At 61.9% G+C, this 19046-nt stretch overlaps 1 protein-coding gene across 6 annotated transcripts in view; it reads right to left on the bottom strand.

Moving 5' to 3' along the window:
• The window catches only part of PIEZO1 (piezo type mechanosensitive ion channel component 1 (Er blood group)), a 66940-nt gene that overhangs the window by 27620 nt on the left and 20274 nt on the right, over positions 1–19046 (bottom strand). For all 6 annotated transcript variants that reach the window (XM_087419798.1, XM_087419799.1, XM_087419801.1 and 3 more), the window contains exon 2: positions 6582–6677. In XM_087419798.1, coding sequence (XP_087275924.1) covers positions 6582–6677 — 96 coding nt within the window. The remainder of the gene's footprint in view (positions 1–6581; positions 6678–19046) is intronic.

The raw sequence follows: 19046 nt of genomic DNA, 5'->3' as shown, positions 1-19046 counted from the left end.
GAGGCCACTCAGTCCCGGCTGTCAGCCCTGAGCCAGGCCACGTCCACCCGGCCTGGGACACACACCAAGTGCAGGCGTGGGGTCCCAGGGGGCCATCAGCAGTTGATTCCATGCAGCATTTGCTCTGTACTCTCCTACACTGTCCCCCTGACCCGCACAATCCTCGATTATAGACGAGGAAACAGGCACAGAGGGGAAGCCACTTGCCCACGTCATGCAGCAGGGAATCAGCAGACTGCGGCACACCCGGCTTGCCCACAGCCTGGGTCTTGCCCCCTCCCTGGGGGTGTGGGGCAGTGGGGACAGGAGCCAGCACAGAAAGGAAAGGCCCCCCAGGCTCGGGGGAGCCACCTGCAGGTCTGTGCACATATCCAGCAAACATGTGTCACTGGGATCAGCAGGTGGAGGGGGCAAGGCTGGGATCTCAGCTCTGAGAAAAGTGGGGCGAGCCTTGCCCTCCTGGTGGGGTGTCGAAGGGCTAAATGCATGCAGCGTGTGCAGTACCAGTCACTGCAGACACAGCGGCCACCGGTGTACCAGTGCCTGCTGTGCCAGGTGGGGCTCGGAGCCTCCCAGGCCTTATCCATCCATCCGGGGGGGCTCCAAACCCTGCCGGAGCCCCACCTCATTAGGGGAGAAGCTGAGGCTGAGAGTTGGGCCCAGGAGCCCCCGAGCACAGGCAGGGGCAGCCCCAGACAAGCACCCTCTCTGCGCCTCCAGGACCCACGCCCTGGGAGACTTGGCCCACCCGGCAGGGAGGCCTTGCTGGGTGGCTGTGGCCTGTGCTTGGGGCAGACTCCAGGGCCCTGGGGTCGCTCTGCTCTGTGAGTGGGTGAGTGGGTGGGCAGCTTGCACCCTGTGCAGGGGCCAGGACCACAGGCGTCTCTTGGGTTCTGATTCCTGCACTCTGAGGCCTGAATCTTGGGTCCAGGATGCGGGCTGTGGATGCTTCGTCCTCTGACCCAGGGCCTTTCGGCAGGAGCCCCCAGGTCTCACCTCTGCTGGCCGGCTGCCTGGTTGCCGAGGGCTTACAGAGCAGCCTGTGCCCCTCTCTTGAATTCCCGGAGCTCAAAGACAGACAGGGTCACCATGAGCCCTGGCCCTCTTCCTCCTGCCCCAAGGCCACCAGGCTCAGGGCCCGTGTCTGTCTTGTTCACCATCTGTCAGCACAATTGCTATTTGTTGAATAGACTCAGAATTGGCCTGTCTCCCTTCCCCCAGGCTGGCCCAGCGGGTGACACTTTTAGAGTGACATGTGAGCACCGACAGTGAAGGCTGAGTCCTTTCACATTCGCCCGCTCTCTCACCAGACTTTACCAAGGGAAGCCGGGCTCAGAGAGGGTGAGGGACTCCCCTGGCAGCCCAGCGAGACGCCCAGGCAGGACGTGGACAGCTCCTCTGCCTCACTCGTTTCTAGGTCCCTCCAGGCCCTGACACTCTGACTCTTCAATTATGGCCTCTGACCTGTGGTGGGCGAGCGAGACGGGGAGCAGGGTGGAGCCCATGGAAGAAACAGCACTGGGGCGAAGGAGGAATGGAAAATGAATGGGAACATCTGGCCCTCGGCCCTGGCTGGGCCCCTCCGCTTAGAGCCCCAGGCCAAGAGGAGGGAAAGGCCCTGGGCCTCCCCACAGGAGGACGCAGTGGGCTGCCAGTGGGGAGCTATGCAGGGCTCCTGGGGGACAGAGCCTTCCAGGGGCCCGGCCGCCCATCTCCCCACCAGGAACCCACTGGAGCCACAGGGCCAAGAAGGCAGAGCCTCCCCTGCCTGGCTCGCCCTCGAGGCTCCTCTCCTGCAGATGTGGGAAGTCTCAGCGGGTGATGTGGTGGGAGGGCTCCCGGTCGGAGGCACTCATGCCCTACTCCGTGGACTCACCCCACTCCGGAGGTCAGCCTTGACGGCGCTACCAGGACTGGAGTCTCAAGCACCAGACTGAGGGGCTCCTCGTACTCTCAAGAACCCACAGGTCAGAGAGGGAAGCACTGGGTCCAAGATCTTGCGGCAGGAGGGGCGCCCTGACCACCCGGCTCACCCCTGACCACCTTCCTGTCCGGCACCTCCCGGACACCAGTCCAGCAGGCATGTCAGATTTACCCCTTCCCCGGACCCCCCTCGCCTTTCTGGTTCACTTCTTGGCCGGCTACCCAGTGTCCTGGACCACGAGCCAGCATGGGGCCAAAGGGGCTGGAGCCCTGGGCTTGCAGCTTGAGTGCTCCCTGACCGGCCGGGGCTGGAGCAGCGAGAGACCAGGAGAGGCCAGGAGGGTCCTCCAGGTTCCACTGGGATGGGAACCCCGGGATGACCTGTCAGGCAGACAGAGGCCGAGGCAGGTGCCCCAATCTGGCCTTCTCCTCCGAGGGGTGGCCATGGACCCCTTTCTGTTCACCAGCGCCCCCGAAGGTCCGTCTCTAACAGCCCCCACACACACACCCCCAAGCCCCAGCCCCTGATGCCTCCTTGGGGGTCTGGTGGCATCTTGAATTCCTGTACCGCTGAGCCCCTGCTCCTCTCTCCCCGTCAGCACCTCCGCCTCTCCTCCTGCCGGTCTGACCCCCAGGGAGGGTGCCTGGCCTGACCCCAGTCCAGGGAAGGCCGTGCCCAGCGCTCACCCACACGCTTATCAGAGCTGGGCTGCTCTCCCGCCCTCCTCCCAAGCTCAGCCTCAGGCTGGGAGAGCGGCCAGTCCCCTGGGACTCACACAGACAGCAGCCAGTAGGGATGGGTGAGCCCAGAGGGAGCTCTGGCTTTGGGTGAGCAGGGGGTCAGGAGGGGAGGGGCTCCTGCATGTGTCCAGGAGGGACGGGAGGGACAGGAGGGGCCCACCGGAGTGCTGCCTACAGGTCCCTGTGGACCCCGAGGTCTGGCCCTGAGTGTGGGGCCGAGTGGGTGCCATTCGTGGCCAGGGAAGGAGGGGAGCTCAGGGGTGGGTGGGGTGCTGGATCCCCCACTACATTTGCGGGAAGGTGCTGCCTGCCCTCTCTCCTCAGGACCTGAGTGTCACTCACTCGGCCACGCGAGGCCCACATGGCACAGGGAGCACCATGGAAGGACAAGGACCTGCCCTTGTGGAGCAGGGAGAGGGTGCATGAGGAATGGCCTGTCCTTGTCCCTGCCCCCTGCCCCATCCTCTGTCCCTGGTGGGGGAGGGTGAGCCCAGAAACCGCCCGTCCGGAGGAGCAGGGATCCCCCCCAGGGACGTCAGGCTCGGGCAGGAATCTCCAGGGAGACAGGAAGTGGGCCTGGGAGGCTGTGGATCCCAGAGCAGAGGAAGTGGGGAGCCACTGGGGGGATGCACCGAGAGCGTCTGTCTGATCTGTCTGACACAGAGCAGGACCTGGGTCTGAGCCCCCAACACTGGCCTGATGGGGCTGCTTAGTCTGCAAACGCTCCAGGGCGTCTCTGGCCCTCAGCAGCAGCCCTGACTCCAGCTGCCACTCTCTTCCCAGTGGTGGTTCACAGACCACCGGCCTGCTGCCCTCTGGCCTTCCCCCGCTGCCCCTTCAGCGCCACCCCCCCTCAGGCCCAGCTGGACTGCCGTCCACGAGGCCTGGCTTACGGGACCCTCTTCTAGGCAGCTGTGGCGGAGCAGAGCTCCTGTGCCCCTAACCCAACATGAGACACGAGATGAGCAAGGGCCGAGCCTGGTGTGTGGGTGTGAGTGGGGTGGACGTGGGGGCCCCTCGGAATAGCACACAGGGTGTTCCAGTACGTGCTCTGAGAAGCCGAGGGAAGGGGCGACCTCCATCAGACCAAGGATGGTCCACAGGTGGGTGCAGAAGAGGGACAGGGCAGGGGACAGATCCAGTCTGAGCCACCAGGCTCACCTGCTCTGAGAAGCAAACCAGACCGGGCCCTGCCTGCCAGGCCTCGGCAGTCACACCAGCACCTGAGTGCAAGCAGAGCTGAGACGCCCCGAGGGGCAGGGGCAGCCTTGGTGGGTTTTGTTCTAAGGCAGGGACGGGGCCTCCCTGATGTTAAGCAGGTCACTGGGAGCTGCCCCGGGTCTGCCTGCAGCTTCTGTTGCACCTTCGCCCTGCCTGGCCCTTCGTGGGGCACGTGGGGCACATGGGCCCCCAGTGGCTGCCCCCGGCCAGCCCCCAGAGCCAGGCAAGGTGAGGAAGGAAGGAGCTGGAACTGCCCTGAGGAGACACTGAGGCAGACACTTCCGACTTCTCTCCCCCCTGCACAGGGAGCTCCATTCCCGGCTCCCCTGAGGTCAGGCTGACGCCCATGCGGGGACGGGGGCCAGGGGTCAGCACTCATAGGAACCCCAGGCAGCGTCAGACCTTCCACCAGGCGCAGGCGCCCAGGCCCAGCCTCTGTCCAGCTCATAGCCCACGGCCAGGCGCTCAGGCACGGGCAGGCCTCACATTTTCCTCTCTCCCACCCAGAAAAACCCGGCAGTCTCCCTGTCCCTGGAGGGCCTCTGAGGTCGGACAGATGGACAGATGGAGGTCAGGCAGGGAGGTCTTCCCAGTGCCCCTCCCTCTGCTGCCTAACCCTCCAGACTCCGGACTCCTGTCCTGGCCAGGAGCCTCTGCCTCCTCACCGCCGATTAGAGGAGGGTGTTCCCAATTGCGTACGGGGCATGAAATATTTACGGGACAAGCGGCTTTTAGCTGAGGGCCTGGGAACAGACAGAACTGGCTCCACGGAATGAAGAGGAAGGCATGATGCAGACTCCGCCCAGCAGGCCTTCTCCAGGGAGGGGAGGTGGACCCGGCCGGCCTGAGCTGGGAATTGGCCAACAGCTGGGGCAGCCAGCCTTGGAGGGATGTGGCCTCGGGTCCCCAGTAGCTCCCAGCACTGCGCCTGTGTGGGGCCCCCTCCCCAAAGGCTTTATCCTCTTTCTGCACCCTGACTTCTACCTGTGCTCCAAGACCAGCACCCTCTGCAAGCTCCTGGAGCAAGGAGGGAGCCTGATGGGGCGGCTAGAGCAAGATGTGACATGCCAGGGAGAGGGTGCCTGTCACCCTATGGGAGGTAGAAAGTCGCCCCCCGAGGGACGTCCCTGCCCCAATCCCCAGAGCCTGTAAACATGTTTCCTTACACAGCAACAGGGGGGTCAAGGTCACCAATCAGCTGACCTTAAAACAGGGAGCTGATCCTGGATCTCCGGGGAGGGGTACATGTCATCACAGGGTCCTAACGGGGGGGAGGGGGGGACAGGAGAGTCAGAGTCAGAGTGACCGGGGTGACATGAGACTGGCCATGCAGACCTGGATGAGGGAGAGAGGGGTCACGAGCCAAGAAGCCGGAAAAGATGAGGAAACAGACTCTCCCCTGGAGCCTCCGGGAGGAACCAGCCCTGCAACGCCTGATTTTAGCCCGAGAGACAACGCTGGAATTCCGCCCCTGACTGTTAGAGGACCATGCGTGCTGTTTAAGCCACTCAGTGGGGTGACAGTTCCAGCAGCCACAGGACACTCCCGAGGCCCCAAAGCGGCTAGTCCTCTGTGCCCAGCACCTCCTGAGGGCAAGGGCCTGTCTCCCTTCATGGGTCCTCGTGCAAACCCCCACCCTGCTCTGTCACCCATCTCTGCCGGGCTTTGGGGCTCATGCTGCCAACAGCTTGATTCCCAGGGATCCTCTGTAAAGCCTGGGCACCCCTCCTCACACTCCAAAACCTAAGGGCCCTTCCCACCCACAGGGGGTATGGGCAGCCTTGGAGATGGGTCCCCGAGCACTGGCCCTTACTGAAAAGATGGGACAAAAACAGACACTGAAGCACCCAGAGGGTGGGTGGCAGGGGCCACCGGATAGAGGGGTCGGGCCCCTCCACCTTCTGTCCCCACATCATCTGGCTGCAGGACAGGGAGCAGGGTGCCCACATGGCCCTGTCCCCCTCCGACACAGGGATCCTGAGATGGAGCCATGGCTCTCGGCTCCCAGCCCCTCTAGGACAGCCCCTGCTATGGGCCTTACTGTCCAGACCCTCCTATGGGTATAGCCCCCCTGATGGGCCTTCCTACCTCTCTGTCTGTCTGGTGGGCACAGAAGGCTGAGACAGTGCCCACCCTCCAGGAGCTCAGAACCTAGAGAGAGACATGTGTGCCCAGCTACCCAAACTACGAGGTTCGGAGGTTAACTGAGGCCCCTCGGAGCGCCACGCAAACAAAGATGGAGCCTGACTCTTCGGGGGCAGGGAGAGCTGACGTGGCTGCTGGACTTAAGGTCTGGCTGGAGCCTCGCAGGGCAGAGGGGCTGTATGGATGGTGCTGGGGGCAGGCTGGGGGATGGGAGAGGGAGCCAGCAGGAAGATGGCTGGCCCACAGCACCGGGGCCTGAGCGTCCTCTCGGGGGGATGCCCCAGGGACAGAGGGAATCCATCCAACCACCCCATTACCTTCAGGGTGCTCCGTGAAACACGGGTCAGAAAAGAGATCCTGAGATTAGCCAGGAGTCTGTGATGAAACATGAGACTGTGGGGCCGCTCGTCCTTTACCCACGGCTGTTAAACCGCAGAGAAAGTCCATCACGGCCCAGGGTTTCTGCTGGAGCACCCAACACCTGCTCCTCCTCGGCGCCTGAGCTGGGTCTGCCTGGAGGAAGAGCCCGAGATGCACCGCCTGGCCCTTACCTTGGAGGCTGTGCCGGGAGGGGCCGGGGAGCCAGGGTAGCAGCAGCAGGAACAGCAGGTAGACCAGTGAGAGTGTGTTGAAGCGGAGCAGGCAGGCTGCAGGGAAGGAGACAGAGGTTACCAGGGCCACACGGCAGGGGGATGGCCAGCTCCGCACCCCCCGAATGTCACCCCAAACATCTCTGCAAAACATCTTCCCCCAAACATCACCCCCGAACATCACCCCCAAACATCTCCCCAAACATCACCCCACAAACATCTCCCCCACAAACATCACCCCAAACATCTCCCCCCAACATCACCCCCAACAACTCCCCCAAATGTCTCCCACAAACATCCCCCACAAACATCTCTCCCCAAACATCACCCCAAACATCTCCCCTGAAACATCTCCCCAAATATCTCCCCCAAACATCACCCTCAAAGATCTCCCCAAACATCACCCCCAAACATCACCCCAAACATCTCCTGAAACATCTCCCCAAATATCTCCCCCAAACATCACCCTCGAAGATCTCCCCAAACATCACCCCCAAACATCTCTTCCCAAACATCACCCCAAACAACACCCTCAAGATCTCCCCCAAACATCTGCCCCCAAACACCACCCAGACATCACCCCCAAACATCTCCCCCAGACATCTCCCCAAACATCTCCCCCAAACATCACCCCCAACATCTCCCCCAAACATCACCCCCAAACATCTCCCCACAAACATCACCCCCAAACATCTCCCCACAAACATCACCCCCAAAACATCTCCCCACAAACATCTCCCCAAGACATCACCCCAAACATCTCCCCAAACTTCACCCCAAACATCACCCCAAACATCTCCCCCAAACATCACCCCAAACATCTCCTCAAACATCTCCCCACAAACATCACCCCAAACTTCACCCCCAAACATCTTCCCCACAAACATCTCCCCAAACATCTCCCTACAAACATCACCCCAAACATCTCCCCCAACATCTCTCCAAACATCACCCCAAACATCTCCCCCAAACATCACCCCAAACATCTCCCACCAAACATCACCCCAAACATCACCCCGAACATCTCCCCATATATTGCCCCCCTGAGCATCTCCTCCCAGTGTTGTCCCCAGACCAACGCTGCCCTGACACCAGGTTTCTCATCCCTGTGAGGCTGCCCCCTCCCTGAATGTGCGAGTGACCCCACTCAACACACAACAGGTCCCGTCATGCAGCACGTGCACTGTCACACTGCCACACTGCCACACCGTGTCCTCCTCCTCCTAGTCCTGCTCCCCAACGTTCCGTTTTGGGGACTGTTCCACATGGACACGTGTGGCACTGGTCACATGTGTCCCAGGCACACACCACAACGCCGTACCCATCCTCCTGTGGGCAGACACCGAGGTCGTGACTGATTTCATAACTTGCTTTTTCTCCTTTTTAAAATTTCATATTTTCAATTAACATACAGCACAACTGACTTTGGGGTCCAGCTCCCAGAGCCTTCACTCACGTACAACCATGGGGGACGCCCAGGTGTGCCTCCTGCAGCAGCCCCGCCCCAGCACCCGCCAAGCCGGGCTCCACAGCTGTGCTTCCCCAGGGCGTCCCCGTGTGCAATCGTGCACGCAGCCTTGGCCAGCTCCTGATCTGCCTTTGCGAGTGGCCCATGTGTCAGGGGCTTGTTCCCCCCTCTCCTCTTATCAGCTCAACAACAGTTTGCCCACGGGGGCCCTTCCTGAGCCTGGCCCAGCTTGACGCTGTCTTGACGACACGCAGCAGGGTGGTGGGGACCTGACCTGGCCTGCTGTTCACTGGCGGAGTCTGGGCCCCCGAACCGAGGGTCGTTCAGGAGACGGCGGCGGGGATGCCGTGTGTCCTGATGTGGGTCTCACCACCAGGGAACTGGGGCTCCCTCAGCCTTTCCTGGGCTGCCCGAGAGGGGCTGGGAGAGGAGAGGCATGGCACGGCGAGGAGAGGCCAGCACATGTGGCACCGCTGGCGAGCCCCAGGGCTGCAGCCACCTCTGCCCGCCCCGCTCCTCAGTCGCTGCCGCTGGTGAGCAGGCCCAGGCTGACCCTAGCCCTGTCCACCCAGGCCCAGGAGGACAGAGCAGACTGCTGCAGGCGCCAGTGCCTACCACGAATCCATCCCCTCCTGGACAACCCAGCCTCCTGGCCCAGACATCTATGGCCAAGCAGGGAGACCTGATTCCTCTCCTTCCCGCTGAGAGGCACGGAACAAAAGCCTGCCCTGGATGTGGTCTCTGAGAGAGGGGCGCGCTATTCCACCTCTGCTCCCTGCCCCCCAGACCCCCAAGAGTGAGCCGTGAGCCTGGCAATGACTCAGACCTTCACCCAGCAGCCCTCTGGACAGCCAGGGCCAAAACAAGCTGACCTGAACTCGGCCACGGACTTGGCCATGCAGACTGTCTCCCCTGGGGGGGTGGCAGGCCAGGTGGGATGCACCACAGTAAGTCCTGTGAGAACAGAACTGGCCAGAACGGCAGCACATCTGGGAGGAAGCCAGCAGGCTGCAACCGTCTGGGAGAGGCATTTGCACCCCACCCGGGGTCCCCTGGGGGTGTGACCTCAGTGTGTAGCTGTCCTGATCATGATGACCTTCCTAGGGTCTTCCAGAGACAAAGACATCTGACCCCCTCGCTGAGGAGCTGCTGCTGGTCACTGGCTGGTGACAATGGCGTCCCCTCCCATGCCAGAAGGAAGCTTAGGTTCTCGGGGCCCCTGCGGTGCTGACAGGCCTTAGCTGGACGCCGTCGGTGGTCACCCCGGAGGCCAGGATGGAGGAGCGGCTCCTCCCCAACAGAACTCAGACCACTGAGACCCCATGGCCCTCGCTCACACTTGACCCCACACCCAGGCCCAGGGTTGCTGGGGCGACTGTCCACACCTCTGCCTCGTGTGCCTCCGGACCGCAGGACGTCTTCTGGAGGGAGCACAGGCCGGCTTGCCACCCCGCCCTGCCCCATCTCCACCTTCTCTGAGTCTCTGGCCCAAAGAGGAGCTCAGGTGATGCAGAGGTGAGGGGAGAGGGTGGCAAGAGGAGCCAGCGCTGCCTCCACAGGGCTGCCTGCCGGCCACACAGCGAGTCTGACCCTCAGCCCAACCTTGCAGCCCGCGTGGTCAACTCGCCCTCCAGGCCTTGGTTTCCACATCAGCACAACGGGGTTAATACCACCTGCCCAAAGGGGCGACAGCAAAGTTACACCCAATCATGGGTGTGAGGTGCCGAGTGCAGGGCTGGGACACAGGGCTTCAGCCCCTTCCCACCGACCCCTGACCGAGACCCTTCTGTCACCCCAGCCACCAGGACACCCTGGAGAACCATGCAGTCGGCGCGGTGGGCCGGAGACAGACTCACTATGGTCAGGTCTGAGCTCCAGGCCACGCCGCCTTCCTTTCTGGACACACAGCACCCTCCCGCTCCCCCGGGACTCATCCCTAAAGTTAGGGTGCCTCGTCCTTCCATCACACACACTAGCTATAGTGATCGGCTCAATTCTTTAAACCTAAAGTTTTTCAACAATTATACATTTTCATAAAAAAAAGAAATCAATCTGATCTGGCCCAAGAGGCAGGAAGGAAACGCATCTACGGCAAAGGCTTCTCAAGTTCCTTTTTGTTTCCAGATCCGCACTTTCCAGCCCACTGGGTTCTGCCTCTCTCCCAACCACAGTGCCAGCCCCAGCCTGTGCCCAGAGAGGGTGGTACCCACCCTTTCGTACCAGCCTGGTGAGATCTTCTCCAGCCAGGTGATCATCCGTCCATCCATCCACCCACCCATCCATCCACCCACCCATGCAATCTTCCAGTCATTCATCTGTCCATCCACATTCATCCATCCACCATCCACCCACTCAGCCATCCATCCATCCACTCGTCTATCCATCCAGCCAATCTTCCAGTCATCCATCCAGTCATCCATTTGTCCACCCACCTATCCCGTCTACCCATCCAATCTTTCATCCACTCACCCACCACCCATCAGAGGAACTCTCTCCTGAGGACTGCTCTGTAGATCCCCGCCCTGAGGCACTAATGTTCTGATCTGCCAAGGACACCAGACACCTAACAAGCACATGTGCACCATGGATGGTGCTGAGAAGCCTGTGACAGGGCGTCTAATGTGGCACAGGCACAGCTTCACAGGAGGAGGGGTGGGTCGTGCCTCCACGTCTCCCACAGTCTTGGCCAGGCTCTACGAGCAGAGCCTGAGGCTGAAGCAGGGGCAACGCGGGGTGAGTATCTGACGGGTGCAGAGCTCAGCCTGGGAAGATGAAAAGTTCTGTGGATGACGGTGGCGACGGTTGCCCAACACTGATAACATACTTACTACCACTGAACTATACACTTAAAAATAGTTAAGAGGGGCCGGCCCCGTGGCTTAGCGGTTAAGTGCACGCGCTCCGCTACTGGCGGCCCGGGTTCGGATCCCAGGTGCGCACCGACACACCGCTTCTCCGGCCATACTGAGGCCGCGTCCCACATACAGCAACTAGAAGGATGTGCAGCTATGACATACAACTATCTACTGGGGCTTTGGAGGACAAAAAGGAGGAGGATTGGCAATAGATGTTAGCTCAGAGCCGGTCTTCCTCAGCAAAAAGAGGAGGATTAGCACAGATGTTAGCTCAGGGCTGATCTTCCTCACAGACACACACACAAAAATAGTTAAGATGGTAAATTTTATGTAATATGTATTTTACCAAAATAAAAAAAAATAGACAAACAGCCCCTGAAATTGGTGAACGATTTCAGAAACCAGAACCCGAGGGCAGGGGCCAGCCCGCGCCAGGTCTGCTGCTGCCGGTGGAGCCACGAAGTGTGTGGGGGCCAGGCCCCCGTCCTCTCCCCCACGCCCCCAGCCTGAGCAGGAGGGAAAGAGTCTCCGAGAAGCTCTGGCTGCCAAAAGCGGGAAATCAGAGGTGAAGGGTCAAAGGGAGCGGGGTCAGAGGTGATAGTGTGAGAAGCACTTTGGAACGGATGCACATCAGCCCCCGTGCAGGGCGCGGACGGCAATGCACCCACAGTGGGAGCGTCCACCGTGCACCACAGCCCACACAAGGCCTGTCCAGCGGTCCCTCACTCCTTTATTCCTTTGTTCATTCATTCGACACACAGCTGACGCCCCGAGGAAGCACTATCTAGGCTCCGAGGACACGGCAGACAGGCAGAGACAGGCTGGGGGGTGAGCATCTCTGCCCACACAGACGAGCACACTGAGGCCCCAGCTCTCCTGGGGGCCCTGGGATGTCTCAAGTGCAGCCCGGCCCACCTGCCCCACCAGAGCACCCAGCTCCCCCAGAGACATGCTGAGATGGGCCAGCCCTGGCTGGTCTCCCTGACTCCATCTTCTGCCATCAGCCCTGCCAGGAAGCTGGCACTGGGCAGGCAGGCGGTGCCCAGACAGCCCCGGATGCCAGTCCAGGGGACGTTGAGCCGGGAAAGCTGTGACTGTTGGCTCCCAGCCTCAACAGGGCAGCCTGGGGGGCAGGATAAGGAAGAGGTTCAGGTTATGCCTCCAGCTCATTGCCCCTCCCCCATTATCAGGGACTGGGGGTGGGCGAGAGGCCGGCCGGCAGAGTGAGAGCGGCCTCAGCCAGCATGGGAGCAGAGGCAAACTGGCCTCAGTAGCCGACTCCTGGCAGACTCGCCATTCCTGCGTTGTTCAGATGAGGAAACAGAGGCTTCTCAGAGGGGAAGGACTTTCGTAGTGATACAGCCAGAACTTAGGGCTTTCGAAACGTTCCTCGTCTGTCCATCGTCCAGGCGGCTGGCGGGGTCGCTGGTCTAAGTGCCATGGATGTGGCCTCACTATGACTTTGCACACTGAGGAGGCCCATGGCATCAAAGCAGGCTGCCCGGAGGAGGTGGTATTGCTTTTGGCTAAGACTTGGGCAAGGCCAGAGGAAGTTTTGGTCAGCCTTAGGTTCCAGCAAAGAAAGAAGAAATTCAGCTAGAGAGGAGGTGGGGGCCAAAGACTTTCTGAGAAGGGGGGACAGGGTATGCCCTCCCGGGGCAGGTCCACCTTCCCATCCCCATCAGGAGCTGCCATTGGCAGGGCCAGTGACCTCATGAGGGAAATATGCGTCTTCCTGAGCCAGGAACAATAGGACAGGGGTGGGGGGGAAGCGTGCCGGGCAGGAAAGGGCTCCCTGACCGCCAGCCCCCACCCCCACCAAGCAGAGCTTAACCCTTCATAGACCCTCTCCCAGCGCGTCAGAGCCCAAAGGCCCTGGCCCGCATCCCCCTTGCCAGATCCCTGTCCTGTAGAGGAGGAAATTGAGGCCTGGAGGGGAGGGACTAACCCCTGGTCTCCACTGGCGCCAGGTCAGGAAGGGAAGGCGGGGAAACCCAGTGGTGAAAGTCACAAATATCCGGGACATTCCATGCAGAAGGCTGGACACCATGGCCCACAGGGAGACGGGGCCCCGGCCAAGGAGATATCAGACACACGAGACCGGGGTCAGCACAGGGTTCCTGGGACGTGTCCCCCAAGGATGGCCTACGCCTCAGGTGGGAGAAGAGCCCTCAAGGCTCTGGAATCCGCCTGGACCTTCCCCGTCCTGTCCTTCCCGCAGAAGCTGGAGCAAGAGCGCCTGCTCCAAGCCTTGGTTTCCCCATCTGTCAAGTGGGGTGAAGGGCTGTGGTGGTGAGGGGCAGGCATGTCCTATGCTTGCAGTGTCCTCAGGCGACCCTCCCTCTGAGCCAGGTGTTTTCAGCGCCATTTGCAGGGAGGCTCCAGGAAACAGACATGGCCAGCCTGACACGGGGCCACATGGTCGCTGCACGCCACAGGCCAGCGTGGGCGGGTGACCCCAGGGGCTCACAGGGAGCTGTGACTGACAGGGTGGGGGGACAGTGAGGTGGCTCAGAGGCCGTGCCACGGCCAGCACGAGCACCAGGGCTGACAGGACAGCGGCCCCAGGAGAGACAGCAGGAGGCTACCCAGTATCCCAGGCAGAGGCAGTGAAGACAGGGAACACACCACGGCCATCACCATCACTGTCCCCGGGCACCTGCAAGGGGCACGTGGTCACCTCTACTTTGCAGATGAAGAAACAGGGAATCCCAGGGACTGGCTGACCCCCGGTAAATGCTGTGGGTCCAAGTGGCCCAGAGCAGAGGGCAGGTTGGTGAGGGTCACCCCAGGCCAGGGAGAAGGGGCTACCAAGCCAGCTCCACAGGACAGCTGCAGACAGGCGTGGAGGGAGCGGAGAACCTGGCCATGCCAGGAAGCCAGGGCAGGGCTGAGGGGTGCCAGGAGCCCAGGACAGAGCTGCCCGCCCTCCTACTGGGCTGGAGGGATAGCCAGGCCCCTCTCAGGGGTGGCCAGGGCCTTGGTGCAGGGAGGAAATGGAGTCAGGATGGCGGGGGAGGGGGTGGAGCCCAGAGTCCAGGGGCTGCTGCCACATCACCCAGCTACCACCTCCTCTTCCTGCTGTGCCTTCCTCGAGGTGAGGCCCCAAGGGCCTGCGCTGCCTGGTGGGCCACAGGGAGAAGGGCTGATGGCTGTGGGCTGGGGAGTCAGGAAGAGGTTTTGGAAGGAGGTGGCACAGTGGCAGAGAGCCCATGCCAGGAGTCAGGAAACTCATCTTGGCCCCACTATGGGCCTCAGTCCCACTGCCTGTGACACAAGGGAGCCAACGGGCTGGAGTCTGCAGTCTCGTGGTTCCGCCCAGCTCTGCAGGCAATGGGTGGGTGGGGCTCTCTGTGCCTCAGTTTCCTCAGCTGTTAAGTGGAAGGGATCGTAACTGTTCCCTCTTAGGGGCTGCGGTTGAAACAGTGCTGGCACATAGTAGGAGAGAACTAAGGTGGACCAATCTCCAAGGCACCATGGAACACCACGAGCCACAGCCAGCCATCTACACACATTACAGTTCCTCTTGTGTAAAACTAAAACAGAAAGAGTATTCATTTACGTAAATGTACAAAAAGGCCCAGAAAAATCTACACCAACCTGATGTCAGTGTTTGCTGTGCAGAAGGATCCTTGGCCGTATCTGTGCAGTCTCCTGCTTTACAAGAAGAACGTTCTCATGTGTTACTGGAGTCGTTAGCAAGTGAATAGATCAAAAAGAGAATATTGGAGGAAATATACCACAGAAAGGGGCCGGGTTGAAAGGCCCAGGCTTTCCTTTCACAGAAGGGGCCAGAGGCTGGGAAGGACGTGAATCAACTGAATCCCCTGAGCACCGTGGCAGCGGCAGGACGAGACCCGGGTGGGCACCTTGCGGGCTTGCCTTCTGCCACCAGCTGGGTGAGGCTCCTTGGAGGCCAGGTGGGGCCCAGGGACAGGAGGACCAGAGTCCTCGAGAACCACGAGAACCACGAGACTGCAGACTCCAGCCCGTTGGCTCCCTTGTGTCACAGGCAGTGGGACTGAGGATGACAGCTGCCAGGCCAGGGCAGCGGCTGGGGGCAGGGGTCCTGGTCCAAGTCCCGGCGCCCCCCCAGCCCACTGTGTCTCCCTGAGAGTGCTCACTCTGCCTTATTTGGCTTGGAGGAGAAACCCATAAACACTTTCCCGCTAGCTTCTGCCAGGCGGGCAGGGCGAGAGGAGGAGGAAGAGGAAGAAGGAAGACAGATGTGACAGAGGAAGCGCCCAGCAGCAACCGGCTATCCCCTGCCCTTGCTGGAGCCGCCTGGGCAGCTGGGTCCACGGCTCCCTCAGCAGCTCCCATAGCACTCAAGTGGCCACATCTGCCCCGGCCTCCCAGGCAGGGCACAAAAACTGAACCCACACCCAGACCCAGAGGTGACCCAGGACTTAGATTGACCTCCCCTTTCTGGAAGAGGAAGGCTGGCAAGGTCGGCCTAGGGCACAGGGGAGCCTGCCCACCCCGAGCGCCCCGCACCCTTCAGGGACAAGGACTGTGGTTGGGTCAGCACGGGCAGGAGGCCTGGTGTTTAAGAGCCCCTGGGCATGCAGGGACCCTTGGAGAGCATGCAGAATGTGGAGGCTAGGCAGGGCAGCTAAGGGGCCCTGGCCAGCCCAGACCTGCCCTGTCCGCCACACCCGCAGCCTGAGGAAAGCCGGGTCTTCCTGCAACACCAGCCACTCAGCCTCCTCCACTCAACCCACACGCCTCCTTCACATCACCTGCTAGTCACCCTCCATGAAACACTCTCCAGCACACGCCCGCCTGAGACTCCATGACCCTGAAGCACCCACCAACCCACAGGCCCACACTGGTGAGGGGCCAGGGCCTCTCTGCCCCCCCGGCAACCCTGGCACTGGCCACACACTGGCTTTCGGGGGTTTTGCTGGATAGTCGCAGGGGTGGGACCCTGCGCAGCATTCCCGCCCCCCGCCCAACCCTGCACTGGAGGACTGAGGGAGCCCCCTCTCCCGTCTCGTGGAGAGCTGAGAGGAACCCGGGGGGAGCTCAAACCCACATCCCTCTTTCGAGGGCTGGCACAGACCCTGAGGCACGGAGAGGAAGGGTGTAGAGCCTGGCACTGTTTACGAAGCTCTAAAAACCTCCAAGTCCTTCGAAGGAGGCCCTTCATTTCACAGGAGGGAAAACCGAGGCCGGCCACAGAACGGAGGCCACAGGACCCGCATGCCGGCTTGTAGGGGAAGCCAGGGCAGGGCAAGGGGCCCTTGGCAGCTGTGAGCAGGAGGAAAGGCCAAGGGGCACAGTGACCTACCTGGAGCCGGGCCAAGAAGCCTGGGCCACCACAGTGCTGGCCAGGGTTTAACCAGCACGCTGTCTGTGTCTAATCAGTATGGTATCTGGGTTTAACCAGTACGTTGTCCAAGTCAGGAAGCCTAGCTTCACAGTCACCGGACCTGTCGTAGGGCCGGGCGCAGATGGCCGGGCCCCCTCCCGGCACCACTAGCTCCGTGAAGCCATGGTGAGTGCTCAGGGCCGAGGGGGTCTGGTGGCCACTGTGCGCGGGGCACAGGATCCCCACAGTCCTCCCACTCAATCCCCCCGGGGTTTGGAGAGCACCCAATGGCTCAGAGCCCTGCTGCCCCTCCAGCCACGCTCCGCCCAAGGCTGTTGGTGAAACGCTGTGAAGCTCCAGGGGGCTGGGGGGCAGCTGCAGACAGGCAGCAGTGAGGGGCGGAAGGAGTGGGTAGGAGGGTGCCTGCAATCTTCCAAAAGAGGGGTGGAGGCAGGGGACTAGACCAAGTCCTGGGGGCTCCTGATGGCACACCAGCAGCAACACCGCAGGCACGGCCCGAGACTCCCACACGAGCCCAGGCCGACACCACTGTGCCCATTCCACAGACACGCAGACCGAGGCTGCGGGAGGACATGGCTCCCAAGATGACAGCAGGTGAAGCAGGAGGGACGTGAACACCTGAGCCCAAGCGCTCAGCCAGCGCTGCCCTGCCGAAAGAGCCCCTGGGTCACTGGTGGGATGACGGGTGAGGCAGGAGTGCTGATAGAGCTGCTCCTTGGGGGCACAGGTGGCCTGGCCTCACTGACCGTTTATAGGCCTCCTGACCCCAAAGTGCCCGAAAGTGGAGTTGCCTCCAGGCCCCCACCACAGGCAGAGGTTCTCTGCCAGGCAGACAGGTGAGCAAGGAGGGGTGGGTCATCAGTGAAGACCCTCCCCTTCCGGCTGAGGAAACATTCCCCACATGGGACCCGCCGCTCCTCTCTCAGGACCGTTCCCACTGCCCACTTACGCCAGAGAACCACAGTGACCTCGGCCCATTGTTTGTCGTGAGCTCTGCTCCCCTGAAGGGTCACCACCCTGCCACAGCGACCCGCCCGCCCATGGGGAGACGCCCTTCACCGAGAAAGCCAGATTCCAAGCCAGGGGTGGGGCCCGCATTCCACAGAGAGGGATCTCCCCCGTGCAGAGACCCCCACGCTGGGATGGGACCAGGCTCTTATCTGCACAGCCATCTCTGCAGGTAAACAGACAGACGGGCAGGCGCCCAGGAAGGAGGCAGTTTATGGACACGGGGCCCAGATGTGTGGTGGCCCCCCATGTCATCCCAACCTGCCCGTGCGTGGATGTAGTTTGGTAACACCCACCCCCACCCCCCCCGCCGGCCACCTAGAGCTTAGGACCTGACAGAGGAAGGGGCCACGGCTAGGACCTGCATGGAGGGCCACAGTGAGTGGGTGACACTGCCTATCGTGAGGTCGCACAGGAAGTCCTCCTGCCACGTGGCGGGGAGGCAGGCTGGCCTGATCCTCAGGTCACTGCCCTCCCGGATTCCTGCCACCAAGACTCCCCAGGGACAGGCAGGACTCCCTCCAGCCTCAAGGAAAGGGGCTCCCAGCTGAGCCACACCCCAGACTGTGAAGGGCAGACCCCGCCATGCAGTGACTCTCGCCAGGTCACACAGGGTCCTCACTGCACCCTCATGAGTGCTACCATGGTCCGACCCTAGGCTCTACGCTAGCGAGGTGCTCCTGTAGGGCCCTTTGTCAGATGGGGAAACTGAGGCTCAGAGGGCCCAGCAGGGGTGCCTGCGTAGACATCGTGGCCTCCCACAGCCTCATTGCTCTCCCGGAGACTGAGCCACGACCTCTGCACACGACCTCTGCACAGGAAGCTGGGTCCCACCTGCTCTTTCCTGGACCCCCAGACCCAAACTTGCACACGCCACCCTGGAGGAACAACCTACATGCAACCGGCATGCCAGCTCACAGGGGACAGACAGGAGCTCCAGATAAGCAGCCTCTGACAACAGGAGCGTCCACGGGTGGCCTCGTCACGGAGGGCACCCGTCCGGGGGGCACAGATAGAAGCGGGCATGGTGACAGGACAGCAGCCCCAGAATGGGGCCAGGTGACACCTGGAGGGCCAGGTGACGAGTCAGGTCTGCCCCATGTCCAGCTGGCCACTGGGGAGAGGCCGCTGCAGGGAGACCCTCGGGCCGGGGGCTTGGCCGGTGCCCGCAGACCGCGCTCCGCTGTGAAGGGGCGCTCGAGGCAGGAAGGCCCGAGGCCGTGGGGACAGTGCCGCCGCAGGCCCGGGGCACGGGGCTGCTTCTCCTCTGCGACTCGCGGCCTCTCATCTGGAGTGGGGACAGCACTTCTGGGCCTGCCCTCCCAGGGGGGGTGTGAGGATCTCTGAGACAGACGTGTGTGGGGGCGTCTGCCCAAGGGGGTTCCCTTGAGTGTGAGGGATGAGTCAGGGGGGCGAGTGTGGGGGGTCTGTGGGAGGCGAGTGTGTGGGAGGACGAGTGTGAGGGGACGAGTGTGGGGGTGTGTCGGAGGCAAGTGTGGGTGGGGGCAAGTGGGGGAGGCGAGGGTGGGGGTGTGAGGGGCGAGTGTGTGTGGGGCGCATGTGGGGGTGAGTGTGAGGAGGAGGGCGAGTTGAGGGGCGAGTGTGAGACAGGCGAGTGTGAGGCGGTGAGTGTGAGGAGGTGGGGGCGAGTGTGTGGGGGGTGAGTGTGAGGGAGGGCAAGTGTGAGGGGTGAGTGTGAGGGGGTGAGTATGAGGAGGTGAGTGTGAGGGTGTGAGTGTGGGGGAGGTGAGTGTGGGGGG

Source organism: Ceratotherium simum, chromosome 30, assembly GCF_057802395.1.
Source record: "Ceratotherium simum simum isolate JZ-2026a chromosome 30, ASM5780239v1, whole genome shotgun sequence".
Lineage (NCBI taxonomy): Eukaryota > Metazoa > Chordata > Mammalia > Perissodactyla > Rhinocerotidae > Ceratotherium > Ceratotherium simum.
Note: the sequence above shows the minus strand (reverse complement) of the source record. Positions and strands in the feature narration are given on the sequence as shown.